General features: G+C 35.5%; 1 protein-coding gene across 3 annotated transcripts in view; it reads right to left on the bottom strand.

Moving 5' to 3' along the window:
* The window catches only part of LOC111428032 (ras-associated and pleckstrin homology domains-containing protein pico), a 96771-nt gene that overhangs the window by 22924 nt on the left and 49671 nt on the right, over positions 1-24176 (bottom strand). Inside the window, exon 1 of one of the 3 annotated variants that reach the window (XM_023063426.2) lies at positions 9433-9889. The exons of 1 other annotated variant lie outside the window; for it this stretch is intronic. In XM_023063426.2, the coding sequence (XP_022919194.2) occupies positions 9433-9639 (207 nt within the window). In that variant the 5' untranslated portion in view covers positions 9640-9889. Of the gene's footprint in view, positions 1-4397; positions 4856-9432; positions 9890-24176 lie in introns of those variants that run through there. One more of the 3 variants, XM_023063428.2, reaches the window with a different exon arrangement.

Below are 24176 nucleotides of genomic sequence, written 5' to 3'. Positions count from 1 at the left end.
GTTTTAATTTAATAAACTCGACGTTTGCTCGTCTCCACATTTTAGATATATCATTCCTGGTAAGGAAATAAAGATACGCCCTAAAGTTGATAAGAGTTTCTGAGCATGTAATACAATTTCGTGGAACTCCGTTTTGTGCTTACATCGTCTTGAGAAAATCTACTAAACACGAATTTCTTACACTTTATATTTTATTATTTACTATTTTTGAAAATAGCATTAAAAAAATTCTTGTATTGTTTCATTTTAGTTATAATTAGAATAATATTATTCAACGGAACGAAATCAACAATATCTGGCGCCGTTTCGACCTAAATAATCGCGACTTGTTTAAAAGTTTCTTGTCGCCCATAACAATTAACGTGTTTATATCAAGAAGACAGTTCATTTACAGCTTTGATTTCACCTTTTTTATGGATCCCTGTTTTCATATACAACCACTATCGACTATTTATTGCTATTTATAAAGTAAAGATTACGTACAACGAGTTGGTTCATTGTGCCTGAAGAAGACGCAGAAGAAGTCTTATCGCTTATCCATTGAAAGCCTTTACTAAGAAATCGCAAGAATGGCGACAAGATAAAAAAAACTTGCAAACAAGAATGTAAACCTTGAAGGTTTATTGCCGCTTATTCTCAAGAAAATTGTATTGTTGTAAATTATTTTGATAATATTTTTATTAAAATAAAAAAATCATTTTTTTGTAGATAATTAAAAGCGAAGTTGAATTTGTTGCCGAGGAAACCCCACAGCGTGAAAGTGTATGAGTCACCACGTATATTTCCGCGGGGGTTGCTATGTATCATCGGAGATGGGGCAGCTGGCCACCCTCGCCAATTTACGAAGGGCAGCCCCAAAATGGATTATTCTGAAAGGGCGAGCAGGAAGAGCTTGTCAACACTGAAAAGCCTATCGGTGATCAATGAACTGTACAACGCCAGATATGGCTAGATATATATAGCAATTTGTTCACGGATATTCAGCGATTTAGTAACCTTCTCCAAGAATTCATCAATTTCAAGGGAATTATAATTTGAAATTTACAAACTGCTGAAATGAATTTCGCAGTAATATTTTACTATCTCTTAAAACATTTAATCATATTTTTCATAAGAAAGAGTATTTATAAGGATTTATCTTATAATACACAATGAATAATGTTTAAAAAAATTTGTAGCGGTCTTTAATTAGTAATCATAAAGTCTCTTGTGAGGTCGTTCATTAACTAATCAACTTCAGAGACAGCTTAAGCGATATCTCCTACGCGAAGAACTTGTTGTCGCCGTTCAAACCGATAAATACCAGCCGTCTAAACAACGGACGCTTCGCTTCCCGACTGTGTCCAATTAGTTAATTGACTAATTGTAGTGTCATTGTACCAAACGAAACATTTATGTCATGTTTCATAAACTATAAAAAACGCACTATATTTTATGTCCGATAAGAAACTCATAAAATAATCAAGTCAACTCCAAAGAACTTTGAAGATCAATACTTCATATTGAAAGTTAAAGTCTTCATTTGCATCCATTCTCTTTGGATGATGGAGTTCTCATTCGACGGGATTTCTATATGGATAAAGTTCTTTGGTTGCCGGGTGCCGATGAGAGGCTTACGAGATCAAGTCTTTTTTATCGTTAGATCTCGATCAATATTTGTCAGCTGGATAGAATTTATGCTTGGTTAGACATGAACGTTGACTGACATTGAAGCGTACTCCGGATTAGCTTATCTAAAGCATTTTGTTTAATCGGTACAGAAGACGGCTGGCTCTGCACAAACGGATTCATTCATTTATAAGAACATTTCCGGCGTAAGAGAGATATTTCATCAATAGAAACCATTATTTAATTTTCTCCAATAAGATTATTTATGATACATATTGATACATTTGTTATAATAATAATACTTAATATTAAAAGATTTCTTGAGAGAGACTACTTGAGAGAGAAAAAATAATTGAAGTATTTGTTCGGGTTACGGTACATTAACTCGACCGGTTCTCTTCACACGTGTAACGTTCTTCTTTCTTTCCACCATCAGCATCCGAGGCAATTTCGATTTTTCGTTTTAATTGGACTAAATTAAAGCCGTTCGTGGAAAACGTGTACACGTTTCGCTGCGGGTAGCCCCTTAACGTTAATCTTAGTAAACCGCAAAATAGCGTAAACTGTGTTGTCCTGCAACATGTATCCTCTCCGCGTGCGATATAATGTCAACTTGAAAACTTCTCCTCACCTCTTACAAGATACTACGAGAGCTTCCTCCTATGTTTAGTGTTTGCTTACATACGTGGTAACTGTGTACCTTATTATTATGCAACCCCGATAATATGCATATGTCAATATTAGACGAAGAGGTTTGCGATGAAAATTATAATGTCTAATATCTTTTTACGACTTGGTTCTAATTAAAAGAAAATTTATAAGTACACTAATCGTTAATAATAACATTCTCGTGAAAGTTGGTTTAATATTAAATGATACATACAGTTAATGTTAATAAATAATAACCTTGCGAGAAGATTAAAAAGGTTAATGACTTATCTGTTGTATAAAGAAAAAGAAAAGTGATCCATTCCCGTCTTCGTTGATGATACACGTGCCATAATCGCAATTCATTACCGTCTGGTTGCGATAAATAACAATCGACCGTAACGGGTTGCGGAGGAGACCGCGCCGAAGAAAAGCAGATCGTGTCGAACCGTGAACGTTTCCTGCTGTGCTAAGTGTTATTTGCATGCAATTGGCCCCCGCGTCGCAAATTGCGATCGGGAACCTTTGATACCGTTACCCAAAGAAATCGATTTGCAAACGTTTCACCGACAAAGCAAAAGTTTCAAGTCCAAGAGTCCATATGTATTGAATTTTGATTACTTTGTACAAAAAAAAATAAACTAACGTTAATACAATTTAAAAAAAATCTTGCTCTTTCGTTAGAAAATTAGATGAACAATTTTGTTATCACGCTATCAACACATCAACAGTTGGAGAGACAGAATTTTACAAATAAGGTCGAGGACCAGGAACCTTAGAGCTGAAAGATTTTATGACTGCAAGAAGATGTGTATATCTCAGCCATAACGTTTATGTATAATGTGCTGAGGTCGCTTGCGGGCGAGGCATAGCAACATTGACAACACATCAACAATTGGGGAGATAGAGTTTTACAAAGTATTTCTTGGAACCTCTCACAGTTAAAAGACGTCCTGACTACAAGTTAAGATTTGATATGACTGCCAAGAATTAGATGTATATCTCGGCCATAACTTTATGTGTTATGTGCTGAGGTCGCTTGGCATAGCAACATTGACAACATATAGCGGAAATACAATTTTACAATAGACCATGACTGAATTTTAAACACTGTCATTTCGGAAAAACATCAAACACACCATATATAATATATTTTTTAAATTAAAGGTTATCAATAATTATTGCAAAGTTATCAATATGACACAAAAACAACACGACCTAGAATTCAAAAAATAACATTAAACTGGAAATATAAATGCAACTAAAGTAAATTATTCCATTAAGAAAATATGTGTTATTTAATCATACTAGACAGTATTAACCTATTTTAGTCGGTGTAAACACAAGATATACGCGCAATATAAACACAAGATAATGTACATTAAACAAATTATTTACGGAAATAAATGTATCAAAGGCTTACGAATTATTGAAATGTTTTTAAATAAGGATCTTGTTACAACCAAACGATAACAAAAAGCCGAAAATTTTTGTTTAGTTGACAAATATTTAGAAAGTGAAAACAATAAATTCAATAACTAAAAACGCGCTCATTGACCGATTTCTGTACGAACACAAGCGCACACGTAGTTGCACAAAAATGTCTGGCGCCAGGCGCTCGACGATGAGAAAACAAGACAGGAATTTATTGAAACAATCCATCAGGTTTAAATCGACACGAAGTTGGACGTCTTATATTTACAGATACGTCTCCTGGGAAGTAAATTTGTTTCATAATCACGAATTGAATTAAAAAAATCGTCCTCACGACTAAGAAACATTTTTCCAGATGACATTTAACATCGTTAAAAAAGAACTTGCCTTAAAAAACACATGTCAATGTTAACCGAGAATAAATTAGGATTTTTTTATAATAAAACTACCGCCATCTAGTAGGGAGTAGACACCCAATTTCTCCCTTATTAAATCAAATTATTCGATTAAATTACCATTATCTAAATAGCAAGAAGAATTTTAAAATATTTGTAAAATTTTAAACCGTTAAAACTTTACTTTTAGGTTCTTTTAAAACCCCTATCTACCTGATCTGATACGTCGACCTTTTTTTTTTAGAAATCGACTCACAATTGGCACATAACAAAAAACCCAACCAACCATAAAACTAGGACACTGAAACCTACCAATTCATCGGGATAAATTCTAGGGTCATCGTAATCCTCGTGTCCATTACACTGTTGTTGTTGTCCACCAAAACTCAGTTTATTCCAAGGCATCGTATCATCACAAACAGGAAGACCACAAAAAAATCAAGAGAAAAAATCGACACTAAACACACCGAAAATGTCAAAAACCAGATCACGTTAAAATTTAGGTAGGTAGTTGACATTAAACACAAAACACGTGTTCTTCAATTTTTTTTGGTAAGCGCGTTATATGTATGTTAAGTTAGGAAAAGATATTGGAAGACTTTTAACAGCGATGGAAGACTTAAAACGCGAACACGAACGGAATGATAAAGGAAAAAAAAATTGTTCCGTTTTATGTGGAGTGGGCCTCACACTCTTATCCGAACTGCAGTGTGAGACTTACTAACTCAGTGTTGGTGCATGGAACCGTTCGGTTCGTGCGGTAGTCTCTTTGTGTGCGTGTGCGCTGGGTGTTAGTCACCACAGGGCCGTGTTCGTCATTTCGATCAGTTCGGGTATGGTCGAGGAAATAAGTGGGAGGATGCGAAGAACGAACGGGAAGTTTGCTCTCAGAATACAGAGTATTTAAAACTACTACTAAAGAAGGATTTAGTTGAGCAAACTTACTACAAAACTTGGGATGTTTAGCAAGCAATTCGTTGCGAAGGTTGTGACTAAAGGGTTTTCCTGGTGGTGTATCGTTCAATTTCCCAGAGAAATCTCGACGCAATATTTTTGGAATGATTTTTATCTTGATTCAAAAATCATAATTTGAAAAAGTAATAAAAACAAGTTTAAATTGATTTTCTCTGTTTGAAATGAATTGATTCAATCTGAAGTCACTTCAACGTAATGATCCATTAAACTTAATGACCCCTGAATTTTCACAGTTTACGAAAATAAACTATGGTAACATCTGCTGGTACTTTTCGACAAAGGGGCGACATTTCCAGGGGGTTTATGACAATTTCCTGGGAGGATTACTGTAAAGGCATTCATTGTTCCTTCCTAACTAGTAGAATTCTGAGAAAAATAATCTTTAAGTGTCACTAACTATTAAAACATCTGGGTTTAACGGTTATTTGTGACAAGTATTTATACAGGGTGTTTACGGTATTGAGATTTTATTTTTTAGGGGTGATCCCTGTATATTAATAATTTACTTAATATCTTTCTTTCTCTCACTCTTCAATTCATATGCAGTGATTATTTGAGTTGTACAACATCCGGTGTTTCGAGCATTATGCAATAAATGCGCGTGGGATCATTTATCTCGTCGTGTTATCGTCACCATTATACAACATTAAATGTATTTTATTGAGATTTGCGGTTCATCATTTTAATTTAATTTGCATAATTTGTTACACGATTTTAAATAGATACGTTTTAAATTTTTTTACGTTAAAAGAACTAAACACAAAAACAAATTTATAGGTTTGAATAGGTAAAACATGTTATGATAGGTACATGTTAATAAACACAGCATGTATGTCCAAGTAATAAGTACATTTCATCCGGTGATGTTAATTGGTTTAAATTTTAAATTGTATATTTCCTTCGATGTTCGTAATGTAATGTGTAATGTAAATTTTGGATGATTGAGTTAATTTGTTATTTAAATAGAAATTAAACTTTGTACTGAAAAGGCATTAACCTATCCCGATTTTAAAACCAACCTTTTAATCCACACTGCTATTTCCGTTGCATTTCTATTAATTCCTAATCTAATAATAGCCAAGCAACGTCCTAAAGCAACAGATGTTGGACGGACGTAAGCCGAAAATATCTACAACGTGAAAGAAACAGAGGGAGAGAACGATTCACGAGTTTTAACTTCGCTTTTATGCTTAAATTCAACATTTAATACTTCAACTTAAAAGAAAAGGGGAAAAAATTTTTTTCTAAATCAATTTTCAATTTTTGAATTGGAAATTAAAGTTGAGCTCGAAGCGAGCCTGCATCTGCTCTTTGAAATGGCTAGAAATATCCCGTAGAAACCCGACACCCTTCGTTTTACTTGCTTTCACCCTCTTAATTTAATAGAGAACACAGGTCTGTATTATTTTTTTTTTATATAAGAATTTATTGTTAAAATATTTATTTAGTGATTTATTATCAAATGTACGTGTAATTTGTGGAATTCAAGCACTAAAAATAATTTATCATAAACCGGAAATTATTGACTTAGGTTTGAAAATACGTTGTTTAAACACAAATTGTTTAAATCATTAAATCAATAGAACATGTTCTAAGAATTTACAAATAACTATTTTTGTTTGGCGACGAAAACTTTTATTTATACGTATTTGCCCACTTAGTTGGTGTTAGTGTATTTAAGTAGAAGGAAGTTGCAGTAGATAGATATATTTATCAGTTACCACAACATGTATTAATGTCATTATGAAGGTCGTTATACAAGTCCAATTCTTGTAATAAGATTTGGGTTAACCATAATCTTAATAAGTTAATGATATCGATTGTCGTTTTGGAATTCAGAATTGAATTTTACTTCAGAACTGAATAAGTAATATAAATATACTTATCATATTTATATTTTTCCAGGATTCTATCTCTTCTTATTATGTACAGTCACGTTTGGCATAGAAGTATAAAGAAAAATAAAACCCCACGGACCGAACATTAAATGAAATACCATTTTATATTAAAACCTTCTTTATACACACTCACATCTTTACCGCGCTTCATCGCCGTTTTTATACCTTCCGAAACGGACAAACGTGAGAACGTAGCGGTAATAAAGGATCCAAGTAGAAAGCCGCGGTCTATTAACTTGGCGATTTTCAATAAACGTTGCCGCATCCTAAAAAACTTTAAAAGCCTCTAAGGAGCCGACGTGTTTATTTTTCGCGTTATACAGCGTGTTTCGATACTGACGTGATCGACGTGGAAAACGAGTATCCATAAAGGAAAGGTACTAAATTATAATAACTTATCGTAAAACTAATAAAGAGATGTCACGTTTTCGATTCGTTATGTCATAAATTATTTTTAAATTTAAAAGCACCTCGTGTATCTGAGGGGGAAGTCTCCTTTAATATATTTTGTAATCGCAAATAATGAGAGTGTGATGTATTTATGGTGGGAAATAGAAAGGGTTATAAGGTTTGAAGACAAACATTTGCACGAGGGTCCTTTAATTCAATTTAAATCCTTCAATGAATAGGGAACCGTTGTGTGTTGGGGTAATGAGAATTTGTGTAAAAATATAGTTTAATTTATTGTTGTATAACATATAATTCATTTTATTTTTTTGAAACATAATCTTAAAAATTCTTTATGACTATAATCTTTGTAAGAAATCTATTCTTTCATTTTAGTCGCCACCACTTTGGGTTGTTGTTCAGATAAAGAATGACCGTGGATTTATAAATAATCGGATATGGGAGGGGTTGTCACGTTTGACATTTTAAAAGATTGCTAGCCCTCCGACAGACATAATGGAGTAGAAACTATTTTTGAACCGCATCCCCTTAGAATAGTTCTCAAAAGAAAAATTCCTTAACAATTTTAAAATAATGTAAGTACGAATGCTTTCACGATCGGTTTTAATTAAACTAAAACTAGAACTAATATAACTAGCACTATCACTAGAAGTAACATTAGACCTAGAGCTAGAAACATTCGGGTTTAGCCGTCTTAAAAGCTAAACCCGAATGTTTCTAGTTCTAGGTCTAGTGTTAGTTTTAATACTAGTATTACTTCTAGTTTGAATTGTGATTCAGTGTTAGATTGTTGCATGTTGTTATTAAATTAAAACTAGAACTAACACAAGACCTAGAACTAGAATCTTTTTATGTTTCTATTTCTCGGTATAGTGTTAGTTCTAGTGTTGCACTGGCACCATCACTAGAACTAACACAAGACCTAAAACTAGAATCATTCGGGTTTAGCCGTCTTGAAAGACGTGCGGCTAAATCCGAATGTTTCTAGTTCTAGGTCTAGTGTTAGTTCTAATGATAGTGCAAGTGTTAATTCTAGTTTTAGCTCAATAAAAGATATAAAGTTTCAAGAAAATTGATACGTTTCTGTTGAACTAAAACGAAAAATAACATTAGACCTAGAACTAGAACCATTCAGGTTTAGCCATCTTGAGAGCTAAACCCAAATGTTTCTAATTCTAGTTCTAGTAATTAGTAATTCTAGTTCTAGATCTACTATTAGTGTTAATTCTATTTTTAATTCAATTTTAAAATCGTTTCAATTTTATTATTTTAATAACATAATTCATCTTCGTTTCATCGGAACGCGAAAATAGCTTGAATGAAAGTCGTCGAAATTGTTATGTTCTAAAAATAAACTGTTAAGAACGTTTGGAAAGGTGGAGAATGATTTGCGAGCAGATGGTAATGCCCTGTGGGGAGCAAATTATATTGTTCTCATTGCCTGCCGAAGAGATATACTGTTATTTCTGACGCGCTTTAAATACTGTTGCCTCGCGGCAACCATCGCTCTCGGTCTCGCTTTACATTTTTGTTCCGTATCACCCGACAATAGGCCACGTAACGGTTTCTAACTGCCTTTTTCAATGTTTGGTGTCTACAATCTCCCACAATTATCAATGGTCTCTTTAAGAACATCACAACACCACCATTCGAAGCGTGTTCTGGTGCACTTATCGAGGAATTTTTATAACCATTTAAGAGATAAAAGTGGAATGGGGTTGATACCGAATGGGAAACAAGGTTCTTTGAATTCTTAACTAATTCTTAATCACTTTTAAAGGTTTATCGGAAAGTAGTGAAGCGATGACTTGTTTGTTACAAAAGAATAAATATTTAAATAAACAAAGATAAAAAAATGATACAATCTTTTTGGTGAATTTATTGGAAATCAATCAGGAAATGAAATCATTAAAATGACTTATTTTTACACGCAATTCAACATCGGCCTTGGTTTGTGACGTAATGATACGATAACTATTTAAAAAACTAAATAGTAATTATGTTGGGTTAAAATTAGTTTCGTCCTTCGTAGAAAAATGTCGATCATTCCAAAGATTCCCACTTACCAGTTTGGCTTGAAGACTGAACCTCTTCGGACCAGTTTCCATAATTTTCTCGGGCATGGTAAACGATCTACGCGCTGTTGAGGGTTTCTCGCATCTCGAAAAGCTTGCCGATCTGACAACCTTGATTTCGGCACCTCCGACTCTGATTAACTTATACTGTTCGTTCTTTTCGACAGTTTTCGCCCTGAAGCTACCACCACAGAACATCTTGCGGCGCGAATAACGTTCTAACAGTACGACATAGCAACAACCAACTCGTCTACTCAACTGTCGCGTTCACTGCGCTAAGGTGACCCGCGCGTTCGTTCGTTCTCTCTATAGCTACAGCACAACCCAGAAGAATTTAACACCGAACTGAACCGATCCGAATCGCGGTAAATATATCGCAATAGAGGGACACGAAGCGAAGTTGAACCAACGCAGGCAACAGTTGGCGGTCAACTAAAGGCTTAAAAATCTCCTGCAGGCCATGTGCATAGCCACTACTACCTCGTCCTCACGCTTACACCTTTTAGATTCACTCACGAGGAGGAGAAGGCAGGTGATAGAAGGTCTCCAATCTCAATCTTTCTCTCTCTATTTCCCTTATTCTCTCCTTCCTTCACGTTGTAATCCATAGTGGATCGTTCCTTTTCACACGGAAAAGAGATAGAATGCGTCATCGGTTTGATGCATCAGGTAAAAGGTGAACCTCTCCTCGGGCAGGCAGGAATGAACATGCATGCAAAAATAACCTCTCTCTTCGTCTGGTTTCGAGGGTGAAGGAATCTGCGGTCGCTTTGACCTCTTCGCCTGGCTATTCTTGCAGCACGTCCGACGAGGATGTCTGGGCCACTGATACTCGTTCCTCGTCTCCCGGGGTATTGTATTTCGATACGTCCCCACGGGACGATTGAGATTGAGAACGTGGAACGCTTCAATCGTGAGATACTGTGTCGCGTAAAGTGGGTTCTTGATGGCCGCGATCTATTCCTTATGACCCAAGAAACATCACCTTAATACTTCTTAACTTCTTTCTGGAATTTCTTCATTTAACATTTTTATCTCATAAATTCTTTTCAGTGGTACTTTAATCAAATAATTTATTTATCTAATAAATTTTATAATAAAAAGTTAATTGCGGTTAATTAATTTTTAGAATTTATGTCATTTATATTACGTATATAATAGGTTTTTTAGGGTAAGTAAGTTTTATATTATTTGTGATGTCATTTGTGCCATTTTATTAATTATTTATTTCACTACAAGCATTCCAACGAAAAAAATAGAATTAACATTCGGGTTTAGCCGTGCGTCTCTCAAGACAGCTAAACTTGGATGAAATTTACAACAATTCAGCACTGAATCACAATTAAACCAGAATGTTAGACCCGAATGTTTCTAGTTCTAAGTCTAGAGTTAGTTCTAGTTTTAGTTAAAAAAAATATACAGCTATCTAACGCTAAATTACAACTAGAACTAACACTAGCACTGTCACTAGAACTAATACTAGACCAGGACTAGAAACATTCGAGTTTAGCTGCATGTCTCTCAAGACTGCTAAACCCAAATGATTCTAGTTCTAGGTCTAGTGTTAGTTCAACAAAAATATATAACAACCTAAGTAGTGTTGAATAACGATTAGAACAGCCGTACGTGGTGTTCAAGAAATTGATTAAAACGCAGTAAATACAAAAAATTATCTAATCTAACGTAACAATATATTATGAGAATTTTAAATTAGTAATTTTAAAGTACTTTAAACCTGGTGAAATTAAAGAGTAATTTCGTAAATGGTAAAGTAACTGTTGGATGTTGAAACTTGCTGACGAAACAGTTCAGTTCCTATTGAAGAATTAATAGTTGCAGAATATTGAAACCAATAATGAAATCCTATTCAACCACGAAGGTGGTTTTGCGCATTCAAACAAGAATTAACCTTTAACATTTCCACAAGAAGTGTGGTTTCCGTTTATTGTGTGGCAATAGAAAATTGAAGACGGAAATGTGCTTGTGCCTATAGGGGGACGATATCGGTGTCAGTCGGCTTGATTGACAGTGCAACAAATAAACCTCCCAGAGTACCCAGAGGAGACCACAAGGAAACCTTGTAGAGGCTGGCGATTTATCGCAACTATCCGATTTAACGGAGACAACGGCGGCGACACGTACACGCTTTCCAAACGTGCCCATTATTATTAGAGTCGCCCACGCTAGTTCTTGCTTCCATTATCAGATCTTGTACGACTTACGTTCACCGACGGAGGACCGGAGGCCTAGAGGAGGAGGCGGAGGTGGAAATCGGAGGAAACCAAACGAAACCGGAGATATGTGAAGAATATAGCGATAGAAACTCTCTCGGTTCCCAACGAAGCCCCAGATTATGTACAATTAATACGGTAATTACCTCGAGCTGTTTGCGCCGTTCCGACTGAATCAATTGGCCAGTCTCTGGACGGCGCCAGAAAGTGGTCGTGATTTTTTATTCCGTCATTGCGGAACAGTCCGCTTATGGCGCATTTGCATCTATTAATACAGCAGTAACCAACACTTTACTAGTTGTTGTGAAAGTTTAATTGATGTAGTTCCTAAGTAGATTCCCAATTTTAAAGAAAAATAAATTGTGTGTTAATGTTGATAATAAAATTTATGTAACTCGAAAGAAAACATGTCAATAAACCGTTGAAAACACAATATCAAAACTCCAATCAACCGTATAATCATAAGTGTGCCATAGGCGATAAAAAGTAACGGCTAAGTTCAATGCACACGTTTCTTCCCGACAAAGCCATTTGATGTTTCAGTGATTAGTGTTAATTGGTTATAACAGTAATATTGAGAATCATTCGGAATAAATCATTTTAAATCCGATTACGTTTACTGTGCCCATAACAAACCTTAAAAACTTTAATATCTCGTTTCAAGGAGTTAATTATTGTTACTTCTGAAACTAAAAACTCTTTTACGTGCAAATAACGCGGCACCCTTTGAAGACCACCGTTTAAGCATCACTGATCTAGTTTATAACCAGAGCAAATCGGGAGGCAGTAAAAGTAGATTGAAATTCTTTGAAACCCGGCTAGCACGCAGTGCACAAGCTTTTGCGATGTATCCTTGTTCCACTTTGAAGTAGACTAAAACAACCGATTTCATCGCCTAGGTGGCGTCTTCGACACCACAAGAAAAAAATCATATTAATTAAACGATATTAACGCGTGAGTTGTTTCTAATACTTTACACACAAAGAGAATTAATCATAAATTGCAACAGATATTTTATTACACTTTCACATAGGAAAATAATTAAAATTAATGGATAATTACGATTGTATTCATTACATCGTCATATAAGGAAAGACATGAAAAGGTTATTTACATATATTCTGTGGGGTTATAATCATCATGAAATGATTTACGATATGTATCAGGCTATAAAGCTTCATATTATTTATAGCATCGTTTCCTATTTGTATTGTTATAAAGAATAATAATAAAATGGTATTGAAAGAGTTAAAAGGTTTCTTATATTACAATTATATTTATATAAATAGAAGGGGGTAAACTAAAGGCCATTCAACCGAGAACACTAAACTTTCAAGAAGTAATTCAGACTACTTCCTATCTAAACCTAATCAAACGGTCTTTATTGCGCAAAATCTGGCGTGCGATCTGAAAAATTCCAAGTAGGAGAAAGTAATTACGTGATCATCCAACTCCGATTGTTCGTTCCCACAAAGCTCACCTTCTTTGCTGCTTGGACATCATTCTTGCAATCTACCTTGGCGAAAAACGAAACGGGCTTTTCATCCTAAGTAATTGGCTAGAAAGCGCGATTCGCCCGGGCTTTATTTCATACGTGATAAGATTGAGTGAAATTTCTTCTCCGCCCTCTACGCGCAACCAACAATCAAGAGATTATTTCTCTTTTTTTCATTTCATCCGGTCATAACTTTCCCTTATTAGATTTTATCTAAATACCTTTCTTATTAATCAAGAATTTGATTAAATGTCTCTTCTATTCATTTCCTGAGAACTACCCCTACAGGACTTGAAAAGAAATAGGAGCAAGAAAGAGGAGAAACACCTTAACTTGATCTATTTACCGGGAGATATCGAACCCTACGAAATAATCTCGAATCTCCTCTCGATATTGAACCGGTAAAAACCGTGGGTTGAGATTTTTAAATTGAATTTTCACGAACAACTCGTCTATAGATCTCTGTGGATTCGTATCAAAGTTAATTACGTAATGGTTTTGCTTACAACGTCAGTCGCAATTAAAAATAGTTGACTCTTCGATTTCCTTTCGAATATTAAATTACTCTTTCAGACACTTGAGTGACGTCAGAACGTCGCATCTGGCTCAAGACGTTCGTTGTTGCAAATGATCTGAATTAATCCGCGATGACATTCTCTAGTAATTAAAAGAAGATACGATCTTGGGATCAATTCAAAAGTTTGTCCGATCAAATGTCTAATAGGAACGAAATTATTAAAGTTGAGAGTCGATGACCGGAATCTTCTTAAATGGATATGTTTAGATAAGGGTGTTACGCGAGCGAAGGCTAATTAATATTAAAAAGAGGTTTTTACATGGTGTTCTCGAGCTGTGGTGATATAGGAACAAATTAAAATCTTTACCACCTGTCTCAGTAAAAAAACTTGTCTTCGAAGATAATATGGGTTGATCGGGATTTATAATTGAATGAGTTTATTTTCTTTTGTATAAAGTGATCAGATACGGTTACTCTCAAATATTTCTTATTAATTAATTGAGACATCAAAAAATAGTTTAATTTTTAAAGCTTTATTACTACATAAATATTTTTGTTAAGTTCTTTTGGGCAATACAGGATTGAAAGCTAATTAATGAGATATTTGATGAGAAATGTGGTAAGTTATTAAGTTATTCCTCCATGCCATGTTGCCTCGTGAATGATTAAAAATTAGGTTGGTCAATTAACCGAGAAAAAAAAAGAAAATTATGATCTATGAGTTTTTATAATGTCGCTAATAAAGTGATTTTGTTATCATTAGAAATAAAGGAAGAAGTGAAAGAAGAAAGATTGTATGAAATTACTAAATTCATGAATCGGGAAGTATTAGCCATATGGTCAAAATGAAAACAAACGTTTATACGGTGGGTGCCGGACGAAGTGACAGTAGTCAAACAATTTCTACTTTGAAGCGCTAATTCGGCACTTCCTTTGATCTAACGGGATTGAGAGTGCGCAGTGAAAGTTCACGCGATGGAATACAGGAAATTCTATTAGAGACCTAAACTAAATCAGGTTTATACTAAATATACTGGTACATAATTATAGTTTATGTTTCTATAGCGTCCTCCGATATTAACCTCGTTTTGAAAACCGATATATTAATAGCGCGGCCATTATAGTTCTTAGAACGTTGGACAAGTAGCAAAAATATACCCGGCGCCCTACTATGGTAGATAGGTTAATGAGTTGCTATGGATAGCGATGAAAGTAATCTCCCTTTCTATCTTCAAAGGAAAGCTTTTTGTGACTTTAATAAGCATTGGCGGCCTCTTATAATAAACATGAGTGTGGGTTGGCGTTGGCTAATGATCTCCATAAAAAGGCCCATCGTAACTCCCATTGTGGTGGATTTATCTTGCAGATTTTCACGGGACTTCATTAATTATATTAAATTGCAGAGAAAGTTTTTACAACGACAATTTGTCCGTTTGTCGAATTATGAAAGTTACATTATTTACTTGTTTACAAACGAACCGTTATTGCAAAAATAATTTTATCACGATTGTTTTGGCGCCTTCTTTAATTAACATCCCCGACTCGACCGAGTTACGTGCTTTGAAACTATATTATATGAATAGTTTAGGAACGTTAAACGCTAATCTATGCGCATACGTTTAACGGAACGTTCTATGTATTTCATTGAATGAAATAAAATTGAGGCGATTCTTTGGAAACAAGAGTAAGATCTTAGCATCGTTTTACACGGAGGAATGTTGAAGCAACTCAAGGCTAGAGCCAATTTTTACAAGACCACACACGATCTTTTACCACACCGCCCACTATGGTAATAAATATAGGCATTGTTTTAGTTTACGACTCACTGGCCATTTCAAGTAACTCGATGAACGTGTCCTGGCGCTTGATAGAATTGCATAAAGGGAACGACTCTAAAGGTTATACGACTTTCAGAGCTAACCGGGTTAAGTGTTTAGTTCTTACCAAATCCTTTAACAACATATTTCTCAAAACCAAACAGTATTATTCGATGAAGTTGTGGTCGTCGTCGTCATGAAGCTGTTTAATTAAAAAGGACACGAACCGAATCGCGCAAAACACGAGCGAACTTCCTGATTATACAGGAAGTTGGCGTGGGCAATCGAATGGCGTTGAAAACGGTTACTCGCGTTAAAAATACCACAGAAAGCGAGATTAAAATGCAATAAACGTCCGTTTACGGCAAGATAAGAACCAGTGCGTGCCACCATTGACGTACGCGAGTCGCAATTTTATCGTATAACTTGATCATTCACAATTACACCATATCAATTTAACTCATTCATTTTTCTTTGTATTGATTTTTATCTGGATGCGTAAACAGAAATTTCATATTTAACATAACAGGATTTGTTCAAAATCTTTTAATGAGATTCAATAACAACCAGGTAAGCTTTCAAACTCGTCGGGTTTCAAATTTGCAAGCTTTTATCCTCTTAGCATAATATAAGCTGTTCGTGCGTTTATTAACACTTTTATTTGTTTTTTGGTGTGATATTTTTATTAACCCATGTGCGTCTTTCAAATGACAAAATCCGTTTTACAGATAACACAAAATTATATGTCAGAGATTCTACGCATTTTGTAAAATCAAATAAGTTAATGCTAGTTGTTCAGTGCTAGGTTGTTGTATATTTTTATTGAACTAACACTAGACCTAGAACTAGGACCATTCGGGTTTAGCCGTACGTCTCTTAAGACGGCTATACTCGAATGTTTTTAGTTCTAAATCTAATTTTAGTTCTAATGTTAAGTTAATTCTAGTGTTAGTTTGCGCATATCTGAGCTTATGATGTAAATGGGTTAAATATTAAATGAGATATTTTGTGATAAATATTATGGACACCTAAAAAACTATTATAAACAACCTCAGTACGCACGAACATATTATAAACCAGTTTACCTCGTTTTCTAGCGCTAGTAAATCTTTTCAAGGCGATTTAAATACCCACTTATCGTCTTTTGCATCTCCTCGAGCACTATTTAGCATTGTTTTATCTCATCCCCGTTCTTGTTGTTATCTCCGCAGTTTTGTTCGTCTTCTTCCTCCGCCTTATTCGATACCTACGTCTTTCTCCTATTTTGCTTTGCGACGTTTCAGCTCTAGGAGTGCAGAGATCGTGAGATCGGTATCGGTCGAAATAAATAAGCCGCTCGGGCGACTGTTGCGCCGTTTCGAAAGCGCTCATTGTGTTGCGGGATTTTTAGCGCCGTTCGGAAATTATACGGCATTAATAATGGAATTATTGGTTGCCTTCGGCTCGGCGGGGCACGCCGCCGTTAGATAACGACCAATTTGTCGGTGGTTGCTGGCGAAGAAGGTGAACGAACCCGGCGGCGGTTGCAAGACCTCCGCAAAACCGTTGTGCTGCGACTTCTCTTCTGCTTCACCACACAGTTTCGCGAGTTTGATATGGAATAAGCTCACATCATGAACACCACCTATACGCGGAAATACTCCACCTTAGTGTTTCACTTTAATAGAATGAATTACCATAGCTACACCTTCAGACTGATAATAATAGTCTTTAAGAATTTTATTCGATTTCAAAGAGATATAATCGAATTCTTAATCGAAGGAATCTATTAATTAAGCGGTTTACAAACCCCATTTTCTAAAAAAATAATGCCTTCACACGATTCTCTTCTTACCCAATTGTATTGTTCTTTTTAATTGCAGTACATTAATGGGAAATGAAAAGATTCTTTTTAAAAGTAACCTATAAGAGTTTACAAATGAAATTGATCGATTACCATCAGTAGCTCGCTCTTGGTATTTAACCTAATTATCTGATCGTTGTTGTTATCTTGGTGAAGTGGTACGCGATTTTCTGGTATGAACACGCGTCGGTCGGCCCGATTTCCATCCTTAAGAATCCTCGATCGCAAACATCTGCCTCTGCGGTGGTTGTTGTATAAGCGTCAGCGGAATACCTTGCAGTAGTCTTACCTGTTTCCTAACATCACCTGCTCCTGCTCGTTTATCGACGGTATCAACGGCTTGTTTTCCTCGTCCTTCTGCCAAAAATGTTTTGCAGCGGTCTCCGGTTGCAATTAGGATTCGTCGAAAAAGTTCAACAAAATGCGCAAAAAAGCGTTAAGTTCGCGTAATTGCGTCTGACACTAATTTGCACGAAACCATCAAAAAGTTGATTTTTTTTGAGCTTTTTCTTTTTGGGTACGGAAATGAGATGCAGGTGGAAGATTATTTTTTAGCAAAACTGATTTTTTTAGATTAGCTGTATGTTGATGCTTTTGGCTAAAAATTTCAATTTAAACGAAATGTGTTAGGAGAACATCTAATTGATAAAAATTAATTATGTAGTTATTATACAACTTTTAGAATTTAAAAACGAAAAAATAAAAATTAATGAATTAAGGAATTATTAAGTTTAGTGCTTAAACATTAAGACACAACGACAGAATAAACACGACACTAGACATTAAATTTAAATTTCCACATAACGAGAACAACATTCCGCCTAAGGGTAAACTGGTGCCGCAATGGCAATTAGCTGCTCTTTGAATTATCGCAAACCTACACTTACAGATTGTTGATAGTTGCGAATGCACCACCTGCCCATGCGATGGCAATTATGTTACACCACGCTGTCGTTAAATAGAGGAACGTTCGTTCGTTCCTTTTCAGATGAAAGAGTCCTCGGGCTTCTATTACCTACCAAGTAGTCGATATAATAGGCCTCGGGGTGTCTGATATATCTGTATTATAGAAGTCTTTTACAAGTAATTTCTCACAATAGACCATACATTAAGAGTTTTTTTTATTACAACCTCAGAGTTTATTGACTTCACCACCTCGATTTTAATCTATTAATATAGAAATAATCTTTTTTATTAATCAATTGATTTTTAAAAATTAACTGTACCAAAGTTCTAAGCGCGAGTGCCAAGCACGAGCCCTTGACGTGCGCCACCTGTCCCAACCCTTGACCCCTCACTCCCTTTAGTTCCCCAGCGACCCCACGTCGCCCCCCAGAGACAATCTCGACGGCAGCTGCCCGTCTAAGGGGGCCATATGGTCAACGGGTCGAGCATCTGTTCTTCTCCGCATTATCTTCACGTGGATCCTAGGCCCTTAGTTACCTATGCCCAGGTCGGTTACTTTCTTTATGTTTCCCAGACGCGTGTCTGCGGGCAATCGGTTTGTAATTTATTTTCTTCTGGGTGTTGTTTGCCCCATAAAATAGATTTTTATTTTTTTTAATTTAATTTGAAAGTTACTTAAGTATAGGTCTCTTATTTATTATAGTAAATTATTTAGTTATTTCTGACATTTAACATTATTATATCCAACGACGCTCATTCGACAATGAGAACACAAATTTCCTACAGTTCTTCAATAAAGACATCCGCTGTTCGAGAACAATGATTGTGTTCCATTCGACTATTGTTTTATTTTTTGGATTTATGCACGTCCGGAGAACGAAACGGTCAATAGTCACAATTAAATACTCCATTGTGTGATAATAAGAATTATAAAGTAACTTGGACATCTGTTCCACCTCGCCTGGATATTGAGAGAAGACTCGTTTGACTGCGCCGATTACCTTAATAGAAGAAAACCCCTATATTAGGAGTAGGAAACGATCGTAAAAGGTAACGGGGCGTATAAATCCAATATATTTTTACCCGATAAAATAGTAACGTAAAAGATTTCTTAACAAGCTATTATTTGAACAGACTTTATTAAATTTTATTATCAATAAAATTAACATAAGTCAAGTTACTAAAAGCAAAACATATCTCTTCTACCTATGACGTTAAATGATAAGGCTAAGTAGTTACAGGTATATTTATTTGAACCGCGGGTCATAAAACCAGGTGAGAGGGGTTGTTGTGTCTATAGGGGAGCCACCATTAGAGGATCGAGCGGAACTTCAGAAGTAACTTTCAAGACTACCGAGACCCATAAATATATGTTCTGAAAGGATTTACTTCGGATTTTGAAAGGTTTATCACGGCCGTGTGCCCACACACAAACAAAACTCTCGCTGTGACTAAAATAACTTTCAAACAAAGGATACCAAGTCGAAAATCAAAACTTGATAAGTCATCAAGAGATTAATATAATTTCAAATTTAAATGTTTTATTCCAGACTTTCCTATTAAGTGGTCTGTATTATAATATTTTATGTAATAGCTGTATGACTTTTAGTAGAGTATTAGTTTTCCAAGTCTTCTTTGGGAGATTACACTTAAGTTATTAAGCGTTAAGAGAAAGAGACTCTTAGCTGCATAAATATTTCTGGAATTGTACTGGCTAATCTCCAGGTTTGGAAAAGACACTAAATTACAAGAAAAACATTGTAATAGCATAAATACATGTTCTGGGCTAACGTGGAGAAGTGGAAATTACACATTATGCCTAGATTGCAGATTTAAGAAGAAGTATAGAACCGAGCACATTTCAGATACCAAGAAAAAGTTTGGAATTACACTGACTAATCTCCAGCGTGGAAGAAGGTGTACTAGCAAAACTTTAAGCTATAAGAAATTTTCTGGAATCACACTGGCAACACGTAAAATTTCTAGAAAAAGCAGCCCTGATTGCACTAACCAATCCCCAAGGTGCAAGAAGAAATACATTGGCAAAAAAAAAGTGGTAAAAATGTATGGTTTTAGCCTTGCTTGAAAGTCGATAGTCGTTGATAGACTAACTATAATTCTTCAGACTAGAATAAATAATATAGTTACGATTTGAATACTAATTTCTGTGTTTACTTTTTGAATAGTTTTAAAAATGTAAATCCTAGAAATCGTACCATATTCATTACTAAATCGAATCATCTAACGGTGTACTTAGCATACGACGATAGTAAAATAACAATTGGAAAACGCGATGTGTATATTAAAGACACTTCTTAGCAATTTCACTCCCCACAAAATAACGCAGGAAGTTGTTAGCGAAATAAATTTGACGAGCATCCGCCCGGTTCCGTCGACGTTCTGTGTTGAATTAATTGAATGTCTGGGTTATGAACTGATGATGGAGTTTTATTGGTTCCCGGCGGGAGGACTAGCCTCGACTTATTGTATAGGGGTTGGTGGTTAATGGTCATAGGGGATTGCGTTTTCCCCTAAACTCAATAAACGAGACTGTTGATGCAGCCGGTGGAAGAAGTTATTTATGAAACGTTTGGCCTTTGTATAGAATACGATTAACCTTTGGAAATGATATCCAAAGTAAAAGTTAATAAATTTTCTACGACTGAGATATTTCAAGAAACCAAATCAATTAATTTGACGTATGAGGTTGGTGAGAGTTACCTGTAAACAATTCTAAAAATATTAAATCGTGTTGGAACATAGTTTAAAGTTTCTCTTTAGGTTTCCATCAAAAGCATCTAAAGCTATAATCTATATGGCCTGGCTAAAATTATATGTGAACTCACATCAACGCCTGAACGGGGTTGCGAATGGATATGCTAAGCAGGTGCGCGATATCTGAATTTAAATGAACCAGCAAATATATTCATGACACTTTGGACTGGAGCAACACATCCGCGGGAGATAAAATTAAAATAAAATTGCAGATCGTGATTAAAAGGTTGAGTCCGTTTACTTTGTTGTTAAAACGATGTTCACGATTACTTTATATGGTAAGTTCAACGTGGAAGTTTCCCAAAAAGAGTAAACGGATGTAAAGGTGAACTACGTACTTCCCATAAAAAGGCTATATTTAAAATAAATTCTTAGAACAGTTGGAAAAATCTGCGCCCGATGCGCGCACATGTGACATGTGTTTGCGATATTTTCCTTCTTGCGCTTTTGTTCGTTGAAGGCCACGTGACAAGATACAAGGTTAAAACGCAGATGTACTTTTCCATACCATCTGCGGTACTGGTACAGATAATAATCATTTTAATGGGACTAATAGGCACACTCGTTAATTGGTAAAAATGTAATTACTAAATTGAGTTGATACATCAATCTACAACACTTCTTTAATCGAAAAATATAATATCTGTACTTAAGAGGTGATGACATTTACTTCCTTGATATAATCTTTTATATTTATGGTTTCTTTGTCTTCGAATTAGTGCAGACGACAAAGACACTTTATCAAAATGAATCATAATATTTATAGAGGACTTTTGCAAAAGAAATTAGTATATAAACAAAGAAATTCTAAATCTTTTTATGCTTTAAGAGTACTTGACACGGAAAGGGGCATTTACCTTACAGACTTTTAAAACTCTTAATGAAGTGTTTAGATAACGGGTCGTTAACAGCACCGGTAAACAACGAAGAATTCAAATAATATTTTTTTAATTAGAAAACTAATATTAAAGTGGTTATGGAGTCAATTTTTAAGATAATTAATTTGGTCAAAATATAGTTGTGGCTAAATTTCTTCTTCGTTCAAGGATACTGGTTCCGTGTTGAGCGGCGGTTTCGAGTCGAGGCGAGTCTTCGAAGCCGCTACTCGCAGGAAGTCTTGAAACTTGATCGCAATGAGTAATGAGCGTATGGGAGCGACGACAGTGGCGCCGCCTGTCACCGCGATACGGACTGAGGACACGGTCAACTTGCGAAGAAGAGGATGCTAAAGAACCCGTGCGATGACAGCAACAAACTTTGTTTTCCTACTTTACATGCCAATATCTTCGTTATCATTAAAGATAGTGGAACATTAAATACATCACTAGAAATCGTAATGTTTCCTTCATGTAAAACCGGCTTTTGTCCTGTTGATATGTTTGTTGCTGTGTTCGTAATAATAATCAATTAAGTACCTAAAGTTACAATTTAACATTCAATTATGTTAATAATGAATAGAAATGATGCTGTTGAGAAGTCAAGTAGAATATAATGAATATATTTCTTTAAATGAGGATAAATGAATTCGAAAGATTCTTCTTTCGAGATGCATTATGCAGTTAGTGAATGCTGTTGCTTCGAAAGGTACATGGCTCTCGTTGTTATACACTATGTAGTCCCACGAGGAAGGTGGTTCCTAATATGGCGAAGAGAGAAAACCGCCGCTGAGTTCGTGGGTGGACCATGAGGAAACACGACTGGCGAGTAGCAAGACAAAGAGACATTTCGGGTTTTATCCACTTAGAAAAAAAACCACTACGAAATGGGTTTAAATCATTGTTATGAATTTCTTTAGGCGTAAGATTTTAACTTCAAGGAGTATAAATCTTCTCCTTTAAAAAATTTATAGTGTGGGTTTTAAGAAAGTTCTAAATTTTGTTGTAGGAAAGAAAATCGTAGAAGAAGACATAAAGGTCTCGAGCAGATACGAACACCTCAAATAACAGGTTCGTTCCTGTTTGCTTCGCCATCAATATTCATGTATTCGATTGTTCCTGCGGCATTATGATAATCGGCGATCATTAAAGTCGAAACTCGACACGAATGAACAATGGCCGCGGACATAACACCTGTCAAAACGAATCGAAAACGTCTCTTGTCGTGTGGATATTTAAAATTAACACTGCAAAAGTCAACAATCCAAACCGAATACATATTTCATTTCTAAGTATTAATATCAAATCTAACTTTACAACGTTAAATGGTTTCGCCTTCCACGAACAATTTCGGATAATGACCAATCTACGGCTGCATTTGCCACACTCCGTTCAGTTAGAGATTAAATTAACCGACATCGTTCGTGCTCCAATTGTAACTAATTAAAACGCGGTTTAATATGGGTCATAGTTGAGTTTTCCATATGTCGAGGTCAGTTTTGTTGTTCACGAAACATAAAAACAATATTACGACGTGTAATTAAAGCGTATACGAATGGAAAAAACTTGTTTTTGTATTTAACGAAACTTAGTAAATGCGGGCGTTATCCGATAATTGTGTTCGATTTTTGTTGTACTTTGTATCACTTTACATAGTATTTTACACTTTCAACCGTTTATATACATGTACAAATTAAATGGAAATCTCGAAATACCAGAGAGACAGTTCTCATCCATTTTACATGCACAACCATTTAATCCCATCCGACACGATAATTTAATGATTAGGGGGCTGCAATCGATTAGCGCAGTACAAGGACGATGTAACGAGCCGTAACAAGTGATGGAACGATAGTCGTGGACACAAACACGAAATAACGTAACATAGAAGCCTGGGGGTATTATTAAAAGTGTTGTTGGTAAGGTGGTAAGCGTATGGTGAGGAGAGTACCAGAAAGAATTACCACGTATAGCAATTAACTAATTACATAATACAAGACTACGCTGACAGTAGACGGCCATAAATAATAAAGGCGACGGACGGTAGTGGTGGTGGCGGCGTCTCGTCGTTGTGATTTTATTCGCAACACCTGCTCACCGAACACCTGCATTAAATACATATACATCCATATTCAATTATATGCGAAAGTTTAATTAGCACTTGTCCGCATGTGATCGACACTGGGTTCAAATTGCAACACACATGTCAATATCGAGTTCGTGCCAAGTGAACAGGTACAGTTGGGAGTAATCGATCAACACTTTCTTCTTCCTGG

Source organism: Onthophagus taurus, chromosome 6 (assembly GCF_036711975.1).
Source record: "Onthophagus taurus isolate NC chromosome 6, IU_Otau_3.0, whole genome shotgun sequence".
Taxonomy (NCBI): Eukaryota; Metazoa; Arthropoda; class Insecta; order Coleoptera; family Scarabaeidae; genus Onthophagus; species Onthophagus taurus.
Note: the sequence above shows the minus strand (reverse complement) of the source record. Positions and strands in the feature narration are given on the sequence as shown.